A 20,931-nucleotide genomic window follows, 5' to 3' on the forward strand; every position below is an offset into this window, starting at 1 on the left:
TTGGAGCCTAACTATTCCAAATGAATTCAGGCTCCAGACTGAGAATCATCACATGTCAGAGTACTGAGAAAATTGCAGATGTCAGTCATCTTTGCAAATCTACAGAAAATAGGAGAAGGACCAGAAAATTAGAGAAAGGAAAAATGCCATGATTTTCAAATGGGGTGGAAAGAATGGGCTATGTAATTTGTTGATCAGGAAGCTTTACATTGAAAATCAGTGAAATAAAGTCATCACTGATCAAGCAGGTTGTGAGCACTTTGGAAAGAACCCCTGGATCACTAGGAGTCAATCTGATTTATGCCAAATTATATTTACATGATTGATAGGATACTAGGTAGACAGACCTTCTTTTGAGTAGTATCTTCCATTACAGACTTTAAAAAAAGTTGTGAAACAGTAAAGCACTGTTGCGATCATCTATGATTGTTTAAAAAACTGGTTAATCACCTGGTTTCTTTATGGATTGGGACCTCAAGCTGCCCCTCAGACACTTTTATTAAAGATCTAATTGCAGCCATAAGAGGCTTATTTATTAAGGAACAGAATTAAACCCGGGAGAGACGGCTGAGGTAGCAGATAGTAGGTTCTAAATTAGTGTAACAAAATGGCATCATGAGTGAAAACTGACAAAATGACATTAAATAAGAATACATATAAAGGCTTACATTTGTATAGAAAAGATAAATAGGCTACACAGATATAAAATAGGAGAGCTCGGCAGAAACTGCAATAAAACTGTAATGAGAGTTTTGTTCGATCACAAGCTTAGTATGAACCAACAAAGTGAAATCACTGCTAAAAGTGCTAGCATAATCTTAGGTCTCATTAGTTAAGAATGAGACTTAAGAATTTTGTACTTGTGTTGAAGTTGTACTTTACTCTTTGCTTACATTTTATCAGTGATTTTGACAAACCATGGAAAATTTTGGGAGGGAGGATTAGGATGAAGAGGAAAATAAAGCTACCTCCTAAAAGAAAGGACTTATATCTAGTTAGCTGCAGAAAAGACTCAAATTAGACACAGCAACTATTTTCAATGTTTGAAAAACTTGTGTAAGAGAAATGAAATCTGAATATTTTTTTCCCCTGTGTAACTACAGAGGGTTAGAACCAGATGTAAAGATTTGACTTAAGCTTTAAAAAAAATGTTTTCTAGCAACTGGCCTTTTCTAACAATAAAATGAACAGTTTTGTTAGGAAGATCCTTGAGGTATTGAAGGAGAGGTGGATTAGCCATCTTTCAAGAATTCCATAGAGAACTTTCTGTCTGAGGTCGATACAACAGTTCTAGAATACTTTACAGACACTCGACAACTAAAGTTTAGGGTACATTTCTAAATACAATGCAGCCTCACTATAAAAAGATCTGCTATTGTAAGAAATTCTTCAAAATAAAAATTCATCCTAGATATTGTCTTAAGCCTCTAGAAATTTTACAAGGATTTTGTTGCATGCTCTTAGTACATAACTCAGAACTTTTGGGTGAACTGAGGACTCTATGTGATAACAATAATGTTGCATTTAGATTATAGTCACTTGTTTCTAGATAAAATTGCCTTCACGTGATAAATTAACAAGAGGTCTAGGACCAAAGAAGTACATAAATGCTGGGCTTCAGAAGGACTAGTCTAGGTTGAATGAAGCTAAAAAGAACTTCCTAAACCAGCACGGCTGAATAACAGACAGTTTAACTTCTTAATTTATGATTTTGACTTTGACAAGTAACCCTTGCAGAAGGTATTACTCATTTAATGTCATTCTCACCATATTTATTAAATTAAGGATCTCAAGCCCTAGGTCTTGAGTTAAGAAACTTCGCTTTAAAAATAGCTGCCACTGCTTCTCCACTGAGACAAACCAACGCTTGACTTCAGCATCATCCTCTTCCTTTCCTGGGACTTTAGTTTGGTAGAATTCCCTTAGGTTCTGACACTGCTCCTCTACCTAAAGAAAGAAAAATGTAAATGAAAGTTAAGAACACTTAAAAACATTTCTAAAAGGAAAAAATACTAGATTCTAATAAAAGCCTATATAAAAATTAACTGGAAACCACATTCAGAATTCTTTAAATAATTATTAAATATTGCCAATTTATTGAAAAGATATGAAATTCTACTTTGGTTGTTGACAGACTGGACTGACTACCACTGGGTAGTTAATTGAGCAGACAAGTTTATTACTAATAAGACCTACTTACTATAGCCAAAATCATATTTATGTATTATATATGTGTATGTTTCACAATTGGGGACAACTTATATCAAAGACTAGTGGTTATTTTTTACATGGTTCCCCTTAAAGCTGAGTTTTAGAATTCAGAAGAAAGATAAACAGATACAATCAAGGAATACAAATTAGAAAGAAATGTAAGTCAGTGAAAAATTATTCATAATTAGTAAATCACGTGTTTCTAATCAGTGATAAACCAGAACCAAAGAATATAAATAACTATGAATTTTCCAAATAAGTTTTAATATTAAACTGGCTTCATAAGCTAATCTTATTGAGGTATATTACTTCACCTCCCTAGAATTATACTTTCTCATTTGCTAACCAATATAAGCAGTACTAGATTATTTTAAATCACTCTCTTTAAACAGAGATTATATAAAATCAATGTGCCTGTAGAACGATAGATAAACATGTAACTGGGTGTTGTAGAAATAGCAGAAAATTTTTGATGCAATGTTTATACATTTTGAATACATAATTGGCCAACAGGACAACACTCAGAAAAAAGAGCTCATAACTACCAAAGGCAATCAACACAGGATAAGAAATTTAAGGCAATGGTTAGTCACCATATTTTAAAGATTTCTAACATCATTGTGAATTTAAATTAGTGCCTGCAAAGGGCTCTCAGAAACAGAAGTTCCCTCCTCTTTTCCATATTCCATTTATTCTATTGCCTCTGTTTTGCTGACACACGTTTCCTTAGCCCAGGATGATCGTTCCTCAGTTTTCTGCTCCTACTTATTCTTCATGAGATAGTTAAAATGCTACCTCGTCTATAGAGTCTCCTAAGATTCTCTAGTAAGAATTAAGCATTTATTTCCTTGGTTTCCCCAAGATGCTTCTGGGGGAAAGAGAACCATAAGCAAATTATTACAAGACAAAGACAAGTATGCACACAATGCTATGGGCGCCCTGAGGAGGGACCACCAACTCTACATAGAGTAAACAGGGGAGAACTTCACAAAGAAAGTGAGGTTTGATCTGTGCCTTTCAGAATCGTCCAGGGTGAGAGGGAATAGGAAAAGGCGGCCCCAGACAGAAGGAATAACAAGTGTAAGGCACAAGTATAAAATGCTGCCTAGTTTAGCGCATGGTAAATAATCCTGGTGTGGGCTACATCCAGGTGGCACAAACTGAGTGATAAGAAAGAAGCTGGAGCCATCACTGTGCTGGGATAAAGATGGCCAGCAGGCTTCAACTTGTTTTCTAACTGTACTCACCACGATGTGACACGTTCTTGTTAGTCTGAAACAACTGACAGCTATCACAGTGACTCAGAATCAACCTAACAACCATCAGGACTTCAAAAGAAGCCCCTTTGATGGGCTTTTGGTTATGTGAAATTCTCAAAATGTAAACTTTAACTCATTCTTCTTTTCCAACTGCTCAAAAAATCCTCCTTGAATGTAAGAATGATGGCATTACAGGGATTCCTTTGAATCTGGACTAGTTTCTTTTTTAAGTGAATTAATGATAAACTCTAATACTTTATCCCTTTTTGGTAAAGTTAGAGCTTGCGTCACAAATTACATTTGTCATATTATCTGAATTTCAGGAGGTGACAAGATCAGATTTGCTTTAGAATAACTGTTTTTTTTGGGAAGGTATGAAGAGGAAAATTAGAGGAGGCAGAAAGACCAGGCAGATACAACTTCTTTAAGCTAGATGAGAGATGATGAGGACCTGAGCCGAGGAAGGGATGGTACAAATGAAGAGGAAGGGGAATTCAGAAAGCTTTCAGGTTGTCCCTAAAGACATGGGATAGCATGGCCTTTGAAATATGAAAAAGCAAAAGGGAGAAGATTGGAGATTTAACTTCAGTACTGATGTTTACTACCTATTTGATCTTATACACCTAACTTCTCAGAGCCTCGGTTTCCATCATTTATAAAATGGAGATAATAGTAAATAAACAGACAAGCGTTATAAGGATTAAATGAAATCAGGAATGAAAAGCTCGGGGCCTAGTACAGAGTAAGAGCTCATTAAAAGAGGGATTGGAAAAAGACTTTGAGCTTCTTCGTAGGACTTCTGAAAGATGGTGGGGTCGTTAATCTAACACCAAAATACAGAAGGAAACACGTTTGAGGAACAGATACCAGTTGTGTTTTGTTGAGTTTCAGGAGGCTACAGAACATGTAGGTAATTAGTATGATTGGAAGTTGAAAGCACAGGAGCATTGGTGCGGCGCTCAAAAGAGTGGGGCTAAAAACTCAAACCGTTTTTGAGTTACTGGTGAATTGAAACTATAGGTGTGTGTGAGGGGGTGATTTTTGTAGGGAAAGTGTACAGACCATAGAAAAGAGGAAGCAGAGGCGAGAACTCTCTGACCCAACACGCTTCAGGAACAGAGAACTGAATCAGGAAAAAGAAGAAACAGTTACAGAAGTGGACACAATGATCCCACTTACGTGAGATATCCAAACAAGGCAAATCTAGAGGGACAGATAGCAGATCAATGCTTGCCTGAGGCTGGGCGGGGTGGGGGACCAGGGCTGGCTAAAAGCATACACCAGGGCTCGTCTTGGGGGTGATGGAGATACACAGAAACTGGAGTGCAGTGATGGTTGCACAACTCTATTCTTTATAACTGATATAAAAATCATTACATTCTAAAATAGGCGAATTTTATGCTATGTAAATTACACCTCAATAAGTCTGTTTTTTAAAAGAAAAGTCAAAGGAGGTGAGCATGAGCAACTAGGTTAAATAAATGTGGCAGAGAGGTTAAGTGGGATGAAGACTGAAAATGCACCATTTCACCTGTCACCTACTAAGAAGACGCTTATAAGAACATTTTCAATGGAGTGAAGAGGTGGTAAATGGCAGGACTGGAAAGTGAATAAACACAGTGGGATGAGGATTGGGGAAGCTCAGCAAGAAGAGGAAAGAAATGTCATTTTCCCATTTCAGGAGTCCAGATGTGAAGGGAAGGAAAATTATAGAGTGGTAGCTTTAGTGAGGGCAAAACCATTTGGACATAACTGTAGACCAAAGAGAACGAAGGAATAGAAAAAGGAAATTTTTAACATTAGAGGATGCTGAAGCAAGATTCGGAAGGCTGCAGGAGCATGCAGGGAGGGATCTGATAGCTGATTAGCATTGGACACACAGAGAAACTACGCTTTACTGGTGACAGTGGAGGAAGGGTGAATACACCAGCAGGTTTGAAAGCTGAAGGGAGTCAAGGCAGGTAGGCTCAAGGGACTCATTTTTCCTCAGTCACATGAAAGGTAAGGGCACAGACTGAGATTCAGGAACTGAAACTGCAGGAAGAGGTTTGAGAACTGAGAGTGAATGGGCACCAACTAGAGAGCATATGGGGGACTTGGCTGAGGTCAAGACCCATAAATCTGTAACAGCGCCCATCGGCACAGTTGTATGATTCTGCAGGAGCATCCAGAAGCTTGGAAAGAGAAGCTGAGTAAACAGAGAGAACAGACCTAGTATTGGGACTTGGTAGAATCAGACAGGGTGGAGGGTGGGGAGCTGAGGGCATGGGGAGTAGAATGGAACTGAATAAGCTGGTGAGAAAAGAGGAAAAGCCTGAAGGGGTGGAGACTAACAGACTGAGAGCACGGCCAAGGTCAGGACAGAAGGCTCTGGCTCCACCAGGAAAGAAAAGAGATTTAGTGAAAGCGGGGAAGATGAAAGGACATGAGGTCCTTCTGGGAAAGTGTTGTCTGCAAAGCTAAAATTCCAGCCCTAGTTCCCAGGCTTCTGGTTCCAGAGGCCAGAGTGGGCCATGGAGGTAGACGCTGAGCGAGAGCCCAAGAAGGTACATTTTTGGCAATGAAGGTGCAGAAAAACAAGTACTTCTCTGTATCTCCTCTGCCATTTCAAGTTCTGAGAAAAATATTAATCAACAGAACAACCTGTCAGTTGTAATACCTCTGCCAAACTCAGAGCCAAGGAAAACTGAAAAAAAAAAAAAAAAAAAAGCACAAAAAAGAAAGATGTGGATGGAAGTCTTCCTACTTTGTAGCATAGAGAACTATATTCAGTATCTTGTAATGGCCTATAATGAAAAAGAATATGAAAAAGGAATGTGTATATATATATATATAACCAAATCACAATGCTGTATACCAGAAATTAACACCACATTATAAATCGACTATATTCCAATTAAAAAAAAAAAGAAAAGAAAGATGTGGAAAAGAAAAAGGAGGCAGCGCAGTGGTTACCTGAGATTTCCAGGGCCTGTGCATGGCCTTGCTCCAGAGGGTTGAGAACTCAGAGTATCATAGAAGAGCTGACAGAGGTGACGTGGGGAGGCAGGATGGTGGCCCGGGGAAGTAAGGGTCAGAGTGTTGGGAGGGTTAGGGGGAGAAGATGGAAACTGGGAACGCACTTAACATTGGTTGGCTCTACCCCTGAGTGGACCTTGCTGGCTCCACCTCCCACTCAACCAGCACCCACCTGCCTGAAAGAAGAGTGAACCATGGGGACCTGGGTGCACTGGGACCGGAATTAAATGAGGTTAGACTCCAGTACTTCTCTAATACTGCTGTCCCCTTCAAGAAGCTGGGACCTTTGAGAGAATCCTAGTCTACCAAAGGGAATTTTACAGATTATTTAGTACAAACCAGTCAAAATAATGCCCAGAAGACATGCAAGAGAGATCTGAGACTGGACCCACCAGCCCATAATTTCTAATTCTGTGTATTTTTGATAAATCACATGAATTGTTTAAATATTCAAAGAGATTCATGACTTATTTTTAAATAGAAAATGACTTTTTTTAACGATTTTGTTCTATAGGATACTGTAAATATTTGTAGGCCATAGTAAAAAGTGCCTCAACACTGTCACTTTGGTTATTTATATATACTACACATACCCTTGTATTGTTTTCCAGTAAAATAACTTACTCTTCGAGTTTGTGTACAGTGCCCTGGAGAACAAAGTGGATATAAACGAGTACATGCACTGGGGTAGAAGATCTGGAACAACCTGTGAGGGCTTCTATTCCTATAGAAAACAGGAAGATGGGCAGATACCATGCTGCCAAAGTTCGTCAGCCCATAGGTACCATACCTCCTCTGATGACTTTAGAAATGCCACATAAGTTTGCAGGATTTGTGATCTGGAGCTGATGCTTTGGCCAAGTATGTTTAATTCTCTCTCTAGCCATTTAGCTTTAGAAGAAAGCGATGCCACTTCATCAGGTTCAAATTCATTTTTCTCCGTCAAGAGTTTCATAGCTGCTTCTAATTCATGTGCTGTCTCCTATGAAAGCAAAGCACGGGGGTCAGAAGTTGACAGGGGAATCATGAACATTCACATTCCATTACCTTCCCTACCACCATCTATTACGATTATTAATTGAACTTGTAACAAAACTCTCCTCAATAAAAAAAAAAAAGGCACATATTTCAAAATTCGGGAAAAAGGCACCTTAAAATGAAAAACCATCTCAAATTATTCTTTCACTCTATCAGTTATACTGCTTATTTAGAACATTCTATTTTCAGAGCCACAAATAGAATATTTAGTAAGAAAGGGTCTAAAATAAATAGGCAGAAATGCTTAAAATAATTTAAATAAAAGAATTATATGGGATCATTGCTTTATTAAATTTACCAAGAGCTCTAGAAAATTCTTAAACTAATTTTGTTATAGAAGAGATGACAAGTTTATAGAACTTATTTACTCATTTTTAATTTGTTAAAGAAAGCCATATCAATTATGTAGTCCTATTAAAGTCTCCATCCACAAGAGTTTTAAAATAAGTACAGGGAAAATGGTACACGTGAAGCCTGAATAACATCAAGAGTGAAACGGACTTGCTTAGGGTTGCTCTCCAACGTTTTCTGTTGAGTGCAATTTCTGGCATATCAAATCGAACCACTGATTCAATGGAAGAGGAGGTATCGTAGTCACCACAGACACAATTGCCAAACAGAGCCATGTAGAATTTCATGTGAGACCGAGCTAGGATTCAAGCAAACATGAGACAAAAGCTCCACTCTCATTTGCAGCAAGCAGGGAGTGCTCCCCCGCTTGTATTTACTATGCTTCCCAAGTACTCCTGTGAATAAACTTTTAATTTACAAGCTCTGCTTCCAGAGAGCACTCTGGGAAGGAGGAAGGCAGGAGTTTCTCCCCATGCAATTTCCTCCTTGCTTCTAAAATTTTTTAAATAAAAAAAAGAAATTGAGTTCAGACATACATTTCATTTTAGACATTTTAAATAATGAATAAAAAACACCCCATTAAAAAAAAAATCTGGTTCATTGGTGAGTTTCCGGTGGGAGCGCTGTCTGTGAAGGAGACTCTTCTGTCAAGAACTGATGGCGTGGTGAGGCTGGTTCCTGCAGACTGGGGCATGTGCCTCTCCTTCCTAAACACCTGCTGGGGCAGGCAGGGACTTCACTGCAGGTTCAGAGCTGCTAGCAGGAATAGTTGAACCTAAGTCCCATGTGAAAGGGGTGAGAGGGTGTTAGAGGAGGCACCAGGTAGAGGGGGGGCATTTTTTGTCTCTAAACATTGGGTGTGCAAAGAAGATTATAATTTATTTTGCTTCCTGGAATCTTGCATTCACGCATGTTGCTTTTGGTAATTTTCTTTTGCAACTCACTCTAGCAGAAAATCACAAATATCCTTGGAGAAGCACACTTCCTGCCTTCTCTGGCACTCCAAAAAGGAGTTGCTAACATCTCCCAGGCAAGAAAAGAGGGCCAAATGAGTGTTTAATGCCAGGTTTCAGTGAGCCCTCATAATGCCCTAATAAATGCACATATAAATATAGGTAATTTAGATACCCATAACAGTAAGAATTTTTAAGTCATTACTTGCCACAATACCAATTTAGGATTGCAGCCCCCAAGGGAGCTAGGATTAAGTATTATAGCTACTGCATATAAAGAAAAGAAATCATATTTGTAAAAAATAACCATAATAACAACTCTTATCTTATTTACCTTAGCTTGTATATCTAGTTCCAGATATTTACTCAAAATCTTCTCTGAGTCAGAAAGGCTGGAACCGACATCCATTGCACTGGAAAGTGCTGGACTGATTTTCTGAATGGACAATTCCACCTTTAGGAATAAGGAATATATTGCAGCCTTAGGACTATGTATTGGCAGATATGTATACGTATGTGTACAGAAGGTAAATATTACTCTCTGCATTCCCATTATACTTTATACTCATATATCCATTTTAATTTAAAAAGTTTTAAATAATTCAGAATTTCCCAATATTTTATATATTATATATTACATATTTCTATTAATAATACTGCTCTTCATATGAGGTAATACTACTAACCACCAATAGAGGGTATATGTTTACAGATATTTCTTTCATTAACAGCAATGAGGTATAGGCAAGAATCCACATTCTCTAAGAATTTATTATCTCTATTACCTAGAATGGATAATGCACTTGTCAACACATCAATAGGGATGAATTTTTCTGGTTCATTAAGTCAGAATCATCCACTGTAAGCTGAATGGGTCCCAAGCTACAGGGATATTTTGAAGCAGAGGTCCAGTATGAGATCACCTTATGGATTACTATATTTAGGGCCAAGGAAACCTGGGGCTGCACCACATGCTGTACATGTAATAATAAAACACAGAGACACACTTCGGTGATTTAATTGATGAATGTAGGGGACTATGATTTGGTCTTCAGTACACATGAATCAATGAATAGAGAGACCTTTAAAGGGTTCTATTCAAGTTCAGTTACGGCCTTCATCCCCCTGCTCAGTCTAAAGTCCACATATCCCAGAGTCCAGTTGGCTCTGAATTGGCAGTAAGACAAGTAGCAGCAGCCGTCTGAGTTCCTCTATTTTCCACCACCACCAAATCAGCGTGAGTCTCCGGCGCTAGGGAGCACAGCATCACAGCTGCTGCCATATTTGGCATCTCCTTGGACCCAAGCATCAGAACAAGGCTCAAATTCCCATCTCCGGGTCAATAACAGGCGAGGAGGACAGTTTAGATAGAGATGTGGTTATTTAATGACCTCTCTGTGAAGTCTATTAATCTACTGGTGTAAGTCAGGTACACAAGTTCACAGTAACAAATGAAAATAGCACTGAAGATTTGAGACCCAGACTATGCAACACAGTTCATTAGCATTAATGTCATTGAGATATTACTAGTTTTTGCTATAATCCCACCTACAGACAAGTAATTTTTTATTTAGTCAAATAGTAGCTGCCTGGTTTTATTCCTCTCTGAGAATGGGAAATAAAATTTTCCAAACCATTGTATTCACTCTGTAGAGAGGATTTTTCACATGTACGGTTTTATTCAGAGCAGCCAGGTCCTTTGTACTGGTTCAGTTCAATAAAGTGTGATAATGGCAATTGATTCCTAGAACCCCTACACATCATTTTTGGTATCTGCCTGCTGTTCTTGTGCTGTATAGTGCCATGTTAACCAAAATGCGTGTGTTGGAACCATGCATGGAACCATGTAAATCAAGGAGGATACAATCCCAACATGCACATGGTTCAGTCAACATAGTTCTGTGCAAACTGAGAACTGCCTTTGTGTGAACATGTTCAGGGCTGGGGAAGCAGTTAGAATGACTTATCTAGCTTTGGCAACCTGGGGCAGGGATAGTTGATGAGCAGTAGTGAATTACAACTTCATTTTGTTGGGATATGAAGTCTAACATGTGATGAAGAGAATCCTATGGAGACACACCCCTATCCTCCCACCATGCCCCCATGCTGCAGTTGCCAGACCGTCAACTATTTTCACCAGATAAGGAGCTGCAACTAAATAGTAGCTTAAGAAGGACGTATTTATGAATTCACCTTTCTTAGGTAGCCCTCCACTGAGGCTGTTAATTGCTGTCTCTTCAGAGCAAATTCCTTGTGCGCGGAACACTGTTGCGTCAGATGATCCACTCTTCCCCTAATGCAGCCCATCATCTCATGGACACCGGTCACGCGAGAGCTGAATGGAGCAAGCCAGCTGTTAGTTCACTCCACCCCAGGGAGAAGCCCCAGGAACAGGGAACATTTGAAAATGAATCTTTCATGATAAGCATGAGTTGATAAAAGTTACCAAGCTTTAGGCTTTAGGATAACAGAAGTTAAGTAGCTATAGTCCTGGTACAGCAGATAGCAAAACAAAATATGTTTCTTTGTTTAGGTCAGTCAGTCCTGAGGGAAAAGATGAGTTTTATGGGTTTTTGCAACCAGGTCTAATCTTATTTTCTAAAGGTTCACTTTTTAATATTTCTGTAAGATATTTTGAAAACCTTATGGCAAAAAGCACAGTATGTTTGCCAAGAGTTTTCCTGGGGGTGTTATTGAAAAGCTTCATTTATCTAAAGATGCTCTTTGAATAGAAATGTGCATCAGCCAATTAACAAAACATTTACTGATCCAATATGGTAAAATATTTATGTAACACTAAGGTCCTTGTTCTCCATGTTTAAGAATGGTCAAGGCTATATTCATAGATGAAAACCAAGCTATCACTAACCACTAATCACTAACCAAGTACATCTAATGTACTTGTTCATAAAAAGAAACCAAGCCCCACGTTGTTGTTTCTCACCTGTGCTGGCCTCATGAGAAAAAGAAAAGTGACATAAGAACTCATAAAGTGAAAATGCCTTTAAAACAACAGATGAACTTGGATCCCATTTGCTCTGGTCTAAAGACAGACTAGCAAGTTTCCTAACCATTTCCAACTTAGGCTTATTAGCAATGCAAGACAATGAAAGAACATTGCTGATGGAATGAGCATGTTCTAATTTTCAACCTACCCCAAGATGGAGCCTCTCCTTCTATGTAAGAAGTTGAAGTCTTTAATTTCCTATCAGTCATTTCCTTCCAATACTAATAAAGATTAACATGGAAACACTTACATTTAATTACCCAGAGTTAAAAAAGATCTTGGAATGAGGTATAGATTTCAGTAGTTTTATCTCAAATAATTAATTTATGACTCTGTAAAAATGAATTTAATTAGTAATGAAATGAGGGCAAGATCCCAAATGCCTGAGAGGTAAAGTGACTTCACAGGAATGACAATGAGGCTGCCAGAGTTGAGAGTTCATCAGGCAGCTTGAGAATCTTGTGGAATGTGCATGGTCCCGTGGGACCACGGGGTCCCAGAGAAGTTTAATTGGGGAGTGAGGAGAACCTTATTCCTGATACACTGTGTTCCACAGGTGTTACACTAAAAACAAGTTGGTTTGCATTTTAATAACTCAGAGACAGCGAAGAGAATAATCAAGAAATCAGGAGAGTTTTAGAAATAATTCTTAACATACTTACATCCACAAATCCTATAAAAGCAGTATACTGGTAACACTAGTCATAATTTGAGTGGGTTTTAGGCTTTGAGACATGGCAAGATAAAAAGGCACTTAAAAGCCCAATTGTCTTATATGTTAATAGTTTTCTGTAGAATATGCAAATTTGGAAAGAGAAAGAGAAAGAAAAAAGAAAAAGTGAATAAGCACTGTAGAAATAAAGTTTGTCAAAGTAAATGGGTAAATATTTTCTAAAAACATTTATTGACCTCTTACTGTGACAAGGCACCATTTTTAATGTTTTAAGTAATCTCTTCTATGTCTTGTAACTATCCCATGATCTGAGTATAACTGTTATCTCTATTTTGCAGATGAGCAAAGTGAGGTACATAAGTGCTCAGTAACTTGCCCAGGTCACACGTATTACATGGCAGGGCTGGGATTTGAACCTATTCATCTGATCTAGGGTCCACACTGTTTACCAACTCATGGTACCTTTTCTGGGTCTGTGACACATCACAGAGGATGGGGAGTATTCTTCGTCTAAAATTTCACTTTCCCTTGAACTGAGTATTGATGGAAACAGGATTAGCCTTGCTGGCGTGCTCTTGAAATTGGCTGGCTTCCCCAGGTAATGCAATGTCTGTCTGTAGTTTGCAAAGTGACCAATAGAGGGCTGACATCATGTTCAAATTCACATCCCAAAGGCCGCTCCAAGCACAGAGAATGGAAATGGGGAAACAAAACCAAATCAAGCAATCATTCCATAAAAATATCGCTCTTTAGCAACTTATAATTTTAATTTACATGAATAAAAACCAGTCAAATAGGATCTCCTTCTCCGTCTTGGGATGGACCATTCATTTTCAATTTTTCAATGACCTAGGAGAACTGGGTCTCATTTTGTGGTGATTTATGCCTTATCCTGTGTATCTATTGTATTATCAATTCTTTACAGGAAAGACAAGATTCTTTTCATTCATTTATCCTCTGCATCTCTGAGCACACAGCCTTGAAAGAAGTGGATCAGTGCATATTTTCAAATGAAATAAAATACACTTTGATCAATATTTAAGGGAAAAGAAGACACAGATTTAAGGAAAAGGAACATATGCACAGATAGTTACTGTGTAAAACTGTCACTAGCAACAGTTTCCAATAGTTTTTAAGCAAAGAGGACTTTGCCCTTTGCCCACTTACGGAAGTTTTAGGCTATGCACAGACTGCCCAAGTTCTTCTTTGATGGGTTAGCATCTATAGTTAGGTTGACTAATACTTTCCTTCTCTGTTCCAAGCCTTATAGGGACAGACTGAATTGCCTGTCCATGTGTATTCACTCTTACTTGTGGCTTAGATCCCCTCCTCAGTACGAGGAGTTCTCAGTTATCTCGCTTACCCTAGCCAGCTCCTATTTTCGCCTCTCTATGTCCTTGGCTAGATCATCTCTGTCTGATCGGGTATTAATCCTTTCCCTCTGCCAGACTCCCAGTTGGAATCTATCTGTCACACTAACCCCAGGGCCACTCCCTCTCCATTCCTCCTTAGTGAAAACCTAATCTGCAGGTTACAACCAGCCCTATTCCATCATTTTCAGTTAGAGACTTGAAAAACTGATTCCAGACATTTCTTTTGAACGTTCCAAAACATTTTAAAACATGGATAGCATGCTTATTGCCAATTTTCTCCAAGCCTGAAATGCAGATGGTTTGATCAAAGGAAAAATATGACCTCACTCTCTGCCAACAATTCGTACATGAATTGAAAATACATTAATAGAATTCCATCAGCCACCCAGAAATGAGTCCTATTACTTCACTGGTAATATTAAATAAATGATGGGACAAGAACTGAGGACAGATAACAGAAATTTGGTTGAACAAAGACTCTGGGCATTTGGTTCCGATTCTGAAGCCACCAGCTCATGTGCTGCCTGATGGAGTGGCTTAGGGGCTCCCAGTGGACAAGCCTCCAGCTCCAAAAACGTGTGGCTCTGAAATTTGCACTGGAAATACTGACTGACCTCTGGGCTGTCTGTCTAAGAATGGATCAGACAGGTCCTGTCTGTAGTATGAGCATGAGGTATATCAGGTTAGTCCTGACACTGACTTTGACTTCTTCAAGCATCACAGATACTCAGAAACGACAGACTGGGAAGGCTTCCTTAGACATTTGTATGAAACTCCATCATGGGAGTAGTTTCTCCCCTATTCATTGAGCCAGTATCGAGGAGGGAAGGAGGAAAGAAAAATGATTGATTTTTCCCCAGAGAGCAGAAACATATTGACTTCTGGCACAAAAAATAGACTATTACATTTGCTATATGAAGCAGTTGCCCTGTCTTTGCATCTGTTGCAAATTGGGGCTGGGGGAGGGGAGTAAATCCCAACGTTAATGCGTTCTGATGATTCCTGAAAGCAGCAAGTTGCTTTCAAACCTTTCATAAATTACCATTGGCAGCCCATCTGGATTAGGAGCTGAACCAGATGGTAAGCACTTGACAGCTTACTCCATCTCAACAGAAGGAATCAGCTGATCATATTTTTCCTTTTGTCTATGGAAAAATTATACTTGGAAAATAAAGAAAAATACCTCCTTTATCTTTAGTTTGCTACTGCTCTTGACAGGAATGATTCGTGTTTATCATCTTTATTTTGGAGGAAACAACGGCCACCCTCTAGTTTTTAATCCCTACTTTGAAAAAGTGCCATTCAAACTGCAGAAGTGAAATGCATGTTTTTATAATAATTTTTTCTGACTTAAGTGATTTACATTGAGAATCACTGCTCACCAAATGAATATCACACCCACACACATCTCTTCTGTACACATGGCAATGAAGGAACAGCAGGTAGTCATTGGGGCTGAAGCTATAGGGTTCCTGGGGTCTGGTCCAGATCCATGCAGAGATGCCCACAATTTCCATTCCTATGGGACCAGAGAGACCAAAATGTCCTATATGAAGGGCACCACAGCTAGGATTCTACCTGAAATCAGCAACAGGGATGGCATCCATCCTTCTTGTAAAAGAAGGTTGAAAATGCTCTAACCAACTCCTACTGGAGCCAAGGAATCAGACTTAGCAGTGCAGTCAGGAACCCCTACTCCTCCCCAATCTGGTTTCCTGGCTGCATCTCTGAGAGCCGCAGTATCTCCATGGGACCTTGAGTGACCCTGACCAAACAGCAGAAGATGGATTCTGGACTGGAGCCCCTGTGAGTTCAGGTAGAAGTCATTGCAAAGCTACTAAAGAGGAGAAAGAAAAGAGGAGAGAACAAAGCAAGGACAATAAAGCTGAAGAACAAACACTTCCCAGCCAGAAGGACAAGCTACAATCGCAAAACACCTGAGGAAAATGAATCCTAAGACCTTCAGCCATCAAGACCTAAATGTACTGTACCTGAGGCAAAAATTAAGCAGAGCAATCTGAAAATGACTTCAGTCTAAGAATGTCTCACATTACCAGAGAGATAAAGGAAAAAGTCCATACCCATAATGAAAGAACAAGAACTCTGAAACAAAAACAGAAGTCAAATAAAACTGGATATGAAAAAGAAAGAGTCAGGGATCCTAGAAATGAAAACAATATAGTTATGAAAACAAACAAAAGAATTTGATGGCTGAAAACAAAGGGGAAATTAACAAAAGAGAAAAATCAATCTGAGGGATTCACTGAGAACACAATGCAAAGAGAGAGAGGAATAAAAAATATGAAAGACAATTCAGACACCTGAGAGACAGACTGAGAGGCTCCAACACTCCTCCATTGGGAGGTACAGGAGGAAAGGAAAGAAAAACAGAAAATCAATATTTAAAGAGATAATTGCTGAAAAATATCCATGATTGATGACAGAAATCCTCAGATAAAAGTGGCACAGCATGAGTTAAACAGACCAAGATTCTCATCTGAGGTAATTTAGAAAATATAAAAATACATTTTAATGTATATTCTTCCAAAAAAGGTTTTCTCTTTGCTGTCCTTTCCATCCCTCCTCCTCCAAAGTTAGCATGACGCTATATATGGGATTTGAATCCTACTTGACCCTCTTAAATTATACTGTGAGAATACTTAATCTGTCTTCAAATATTTCTCCAAAGCACCCTTCTAATATTGGCTTAGAATATTCCATACTGTGCTTGCCCTTAAACAATTCAAACGTTTCCCTATTTTCTGGGAATATTTAGGTGGTTTTTAGGTTTGCACTATTATAAACAGCACTGTGATGAGCATTTTATTCATAAATATGTTCACTCACATCTTTCCCTCTCTGTTTTCTGTGTTCTTTTCTCTCTAAGCCCCCTCATTGCAGAGAACTCCCCACTCCAGTTGTCCAAGGCACAGATTTCTGCCCCTTTAGTCAGCCTTCCTATGTAGACTCTGCACTTCCACACCCTCTCACTCTGGGATCTTTGCTATTTCCCACCACATCATTGACATCATAAATGAATAATTTTTCATATTGTAATGAAGGGCTCCTAGATATTGTACAAGAGCCTAATCTAATTACTCTTAGATTTAACTGAAGGGTAAACTTTGGGTGCCTTCCATACTAAGAGTGTCAGAATTATAAAAGCCTTAACAATGTTAACAGGACCAGACTGCAGTTATGACATTTACTCAGCCTCTAAAGAGAACGACTTAACACGGATATAAAAATATTTGGAAAGTGGCTGAGTTAACGTTTTCATAAGAACTCAGCTTTGCAATTCCCTAAACTTCAGTGTCTGACATTTACCATCTAAATATATCATCAAACTTAAAAAAAAAAAACCAACCCAAAATAGTTATTTTAAGTCCTTAAATGCTTGGTAGAATTCCTATAAATGTGACCATAGATGACTCTATGATTCAAAGAGTTTTTGATTTTCTTTGTTTTGTTTTGTTGGAGGGAGGGGATTATTTTTATTTGCTTTATCTTTAATATCTTTTAAAATATTTTTGCCATGACATAAACTTTCCTTTTATGCCATTCCAGCCCCTAAACATTTCAAAACAAGATGCCTAGTATGTAAATACTTAGCTAAGGAACATAAAAGAGGTTTCCGACACAGTTGACCTTGAGGGCTGACCTCAAGCTGATGTCATGGTTTGGATGACGAGATGATGCTGTCACAAGTCAATTAAGGAATGACTCAGAACGCCACAGAGTGAAAAATGAAACCATAAGACAGCTGACAAACACAAAGAACTTCAAAAAGTATTGTGTGGTAGGTATTGATTATGTTCATCTTGGCTGGAAGATGTAGACCCTTCACCCATCTTAGATTATCAAATTGAACAATGGCTCTCTCAAGTCTCATTCCTACACTTGACCCATCTAGATCACAGGAGCCTGGGATTGTGTCTCCCTTCTCTAAAGAGGTGGTTCCAATACCCACTGTCCCCAAAGCTTCCTCGTGCCTAAAAAGGAGGGTTTCTAGTTTTTGTCCCATTGTGGAAAACTCCACCTTCACCCAAGGTCTCTGACCCAGCATTTCCAATCATCACAGCTTCCTGTGGCTTAATAAATAGAGACTTCTGCTTGGTAGTGTTACTGGAGACTAGGCTCTTGTCTTAGGAAAGAATCCAAGAGTGAGACACAGTAAAGTGAAAGTAAGTTTATACAGGGAGATACACACTCCATAGACAGATTGCAGGCCATCTCAAAGGTGAGAGAGGCAGCGCTGGAGCTTGGAGTTGTCTAGGAAAGTAAGATCAGCCATGAGGTTTTAATAGGCCAGGTAATTTCATATGTTAACAAGTAGGAGGATTATTCCATCTGCTTTGGGGAAGGGGCAGGTATTTCTAGGAAATTAGGCTACCACCCACTTTTTGGCCTTTTATGGCCAACCTCCAAACTCTCATGGCACCTGTGGGTGTGTCAGTTAGCATGCAATAACAATGAGCCTACAGTGAGGCTCAAGTCTACTGGAAGTTGAATTTTCTGCCATCTTGGGCCGAGTTGGTTCTAACCAGTTTCTGTCCTATCCTCAATTGCTGTGTCATTCTTTTAATGGTTGTGCCCTGTTCTCTTCCCTCCTGTCTCAGTAGCAGGACACCTTTGGGCTATCTTTACACTCGGTGCTCTATGATGATGCCAGGGAAGGCCCAGGAGGAAGTGAGGGGGCTGGATTCCAGGAGCTTTCAACCTCACTGTAAGTCTGGTTTGACCATTATCAGGTCCCATGACAGCAACCCGCATCATAACTAAGTGCAGATGAGTGCACTAAAATGCCTTTCACATTAAAGTGTATTGAGGTTATGTGACAGATACTCTGAAAGGTAATAAACAATTTAAGGATGACTCAGAATTATTCTATCACCTGAGTATATGGAGGAAAGAGGCAAGGAAATATGTAAATAAGCATTATTTATTTTGTGAGGCTTCCCCAACTTCAAAGGTATTTGATTCCAGGATAGAAAAACAGTGTGGATCTGTTCTTAATAATAAAATAATTACAGAAAAATAATGACAAAATTCTCAGATTTACTGGGAAGCTTCATCACAGATTAATATGAATTTCTCAAGTCCTATTGTGTTAAAGAATAGAAAAAAAATAGATCTAAGGGTCTCTGAAATTCCTATCTGCCCCAGTACTAAATTTTGCCTTTTATTACCTCAGGATAAATGTTTATCTGTTGTATTTCTAATGTAAGCTTCCCCAGTTCATGAAAATGAGTATGATTTGGTGCAGCTGATTCTGTCGTAGCCATCTGAAACAACATGTAACTCAGTATTTTGCTTTTAAAACTCTTTGTATAGAAGGTTAAAAAAATAAGTGAACCAATTGTTTACTGGGTGTTCTCTATGTGCTGAGAGTGGTGCTATCCATCTGATTTTTAAAGATCCTCTATAAAATGTATATCTCCATTTTACTGATGAGGAAACTGGGGTTTAGAGAAGTTAAGTTTAAAAGTCCTGGCATTGTTTGGCTCTCGGAATGCATGAAATAAAACTCCTTTGATACTAGGTCCTAAGTTTCTTACCCACACCAATTTTCAAATGTCAGACAGTACGTATTTTAGTGTTTTGTGTCCTGGTAGTGTGGCTGGCATTCAGAAGTCAAGAAAGCCATTGTGATGCTCAGTAACGTGGACCTTTCTCTGCTGAAATTTATGTTTATTTTTGTTGCCATTAGTCTAAACTCTACCTTCAATACAGCCATGGCTGCAATTTGAAATCTCCTTCTTAGGTTCAGTTTCTTTCCTGTGATGGTAACCCAGGTCATCGAATAGAAAAATCGTTAGATGAAGAAGGAAAGCAAGTCCCAGATGGGATGCATGGGATTGAGGTCAGTAGCCACATGTGGCTCTAGTTCACGACTGAGATTCTAATGCATTTCAATTCAGCTTTTAGTGGATTTCTATTCTACATCTACCCTCTAATCAGAAATGTCCTTTTCCAAGTAACAACTGCACTTTACCTTCAGTTCCTCTTGCAAAATGAAATAGTATTGATTTGTAAAATATTGTGAAATCTCAGGGCAACCAAATATCTTGGAACTACTATGAAAGTTCATTTATATAGAATGTAGACAGAATTCACACTGCTAATTATTGTTTTTAATCCAGTTACCTAACCACTAATTCAAGTTTCTTGAAATGGTCTCTACCTATGACGTCTTCTGTTAAGATCCAGTCTGCAGCCTGAAGAATAGAACTACAGCCCGTTTGAGAAACAATATAGATTAAAAATTAAGACTAGAAAGACCTAAGGAGTCGAAAAGAATGAGACCAACTAAGTAAATAAGCATGTGGACCATTACCAAATGGATTGCCAAAAACAGTCACTAAAACCCTGAAAATAGAATGTAATATAAAATAAAAGCACTTCTCTTAATTTAAATACTGAAAACAAAGCATTATTGATTAGAGCAAACAGGACAAAGTTTAGGAGTACTAAATTGTGACCTGCCTTCCAACTCCAGGACTGAAGCATCAAAACTGATGCCAAGAAGCAGGCCCTGTATTTACCCTCATGCTTTGAACAACTAGAAAACCAGACAAAGCACACGAAACAAGGGTTCTCAGACACTGAACGACAGGTGGCACAGGACAGCGACCCCTGAGAGAAGGGAAAGGAAGGTGAGTGCTGTGATTGGATCTGCCTGCTGCCTGGGAGGTAATCTCCAGACCAAAGCTCAGGGAGGTGGAACCAAACAGAGCCCAGAGGTCTTGCTGAGCTGAGGAGACAGAGATCAGACTTCGAGGAGGCCAGGACACCTAGAATTTCAGAGGCAGCGTACTAGAGACAGATCATGAGATCTGCAGAGGGGCCTTTGGCTGCCTCCTGATTCATCCTTGCATGAAAGGAAACTGCCCAAGGCCAGGGAAAGTACCACATGTAAAGAGTGGCCTCAACTGAGAAACAGTTATCTGTCTGTGCTTTGAGACCTACATGCTAAGCTGACATGGGACCATTCCCCAGTTATGGCTGGAGAGCTCAGCACTTAGTCCATCATGACACGACTCAGATC

The 20,931-nt window shown here is 39.0% G+C and overlaps 1 protein-coding gene across 8 annotated transcripts in view; it reads right to left on the reverse strand.

Annotated features, from left to right (window-relative positions):
• CCDC141 (coiled-coil domain containing 141) overlaps positions 1-20,931 on the reverse strand; it is a 195,146-nt gene that overhangs the window by 47,805 nt on the left and 126,410 nt on the right. For all 8 annotated transcript variants that reach the window (XR_004319964.1, XM_032479842.1, XM_032479840.1 and 5 more), the window contains 4 exons: positions 11,024-11,165; positions 9,165-9,284; positions 7,279-7,470; positions 1,768-1,947 (listed from right to left, as the gene is read on the reverse strand). Coding sequence is in view for 7 of the 8 variants with exons in the window: in XM_032479842.1 (XP_032335733.1) it covers positions 1,768-1,947; positions 7,279-7,470; positions 9,165-9,284; positions 11,024-11,165 (634 nt within the window). In the remaining variant the exon portion in view is untranslated. The remainder of the gene's footprint in view (positions 1-1,767; positions 1,948-7,278; positions 7,471-9,164; positions 9,285-11,023; positions 11,166-20,931) is intronic.

Source organism: Camelus ferus, chromosome 5 (genome assembly GCF_009834535.1).
Source record: "Camelus ferus isolate YT-003-E chromosome 5, BCGSAC_Cfer_1.0, whole genome shotgun sequence".
In the NCBI taxonomy this organism is placed as follows: domain Eukaryota; kingdom Metazoa; phylum Chordata; class Mammalia; order Artiodactyla; family Camelidae; genus Camelus; species Camelus ferus.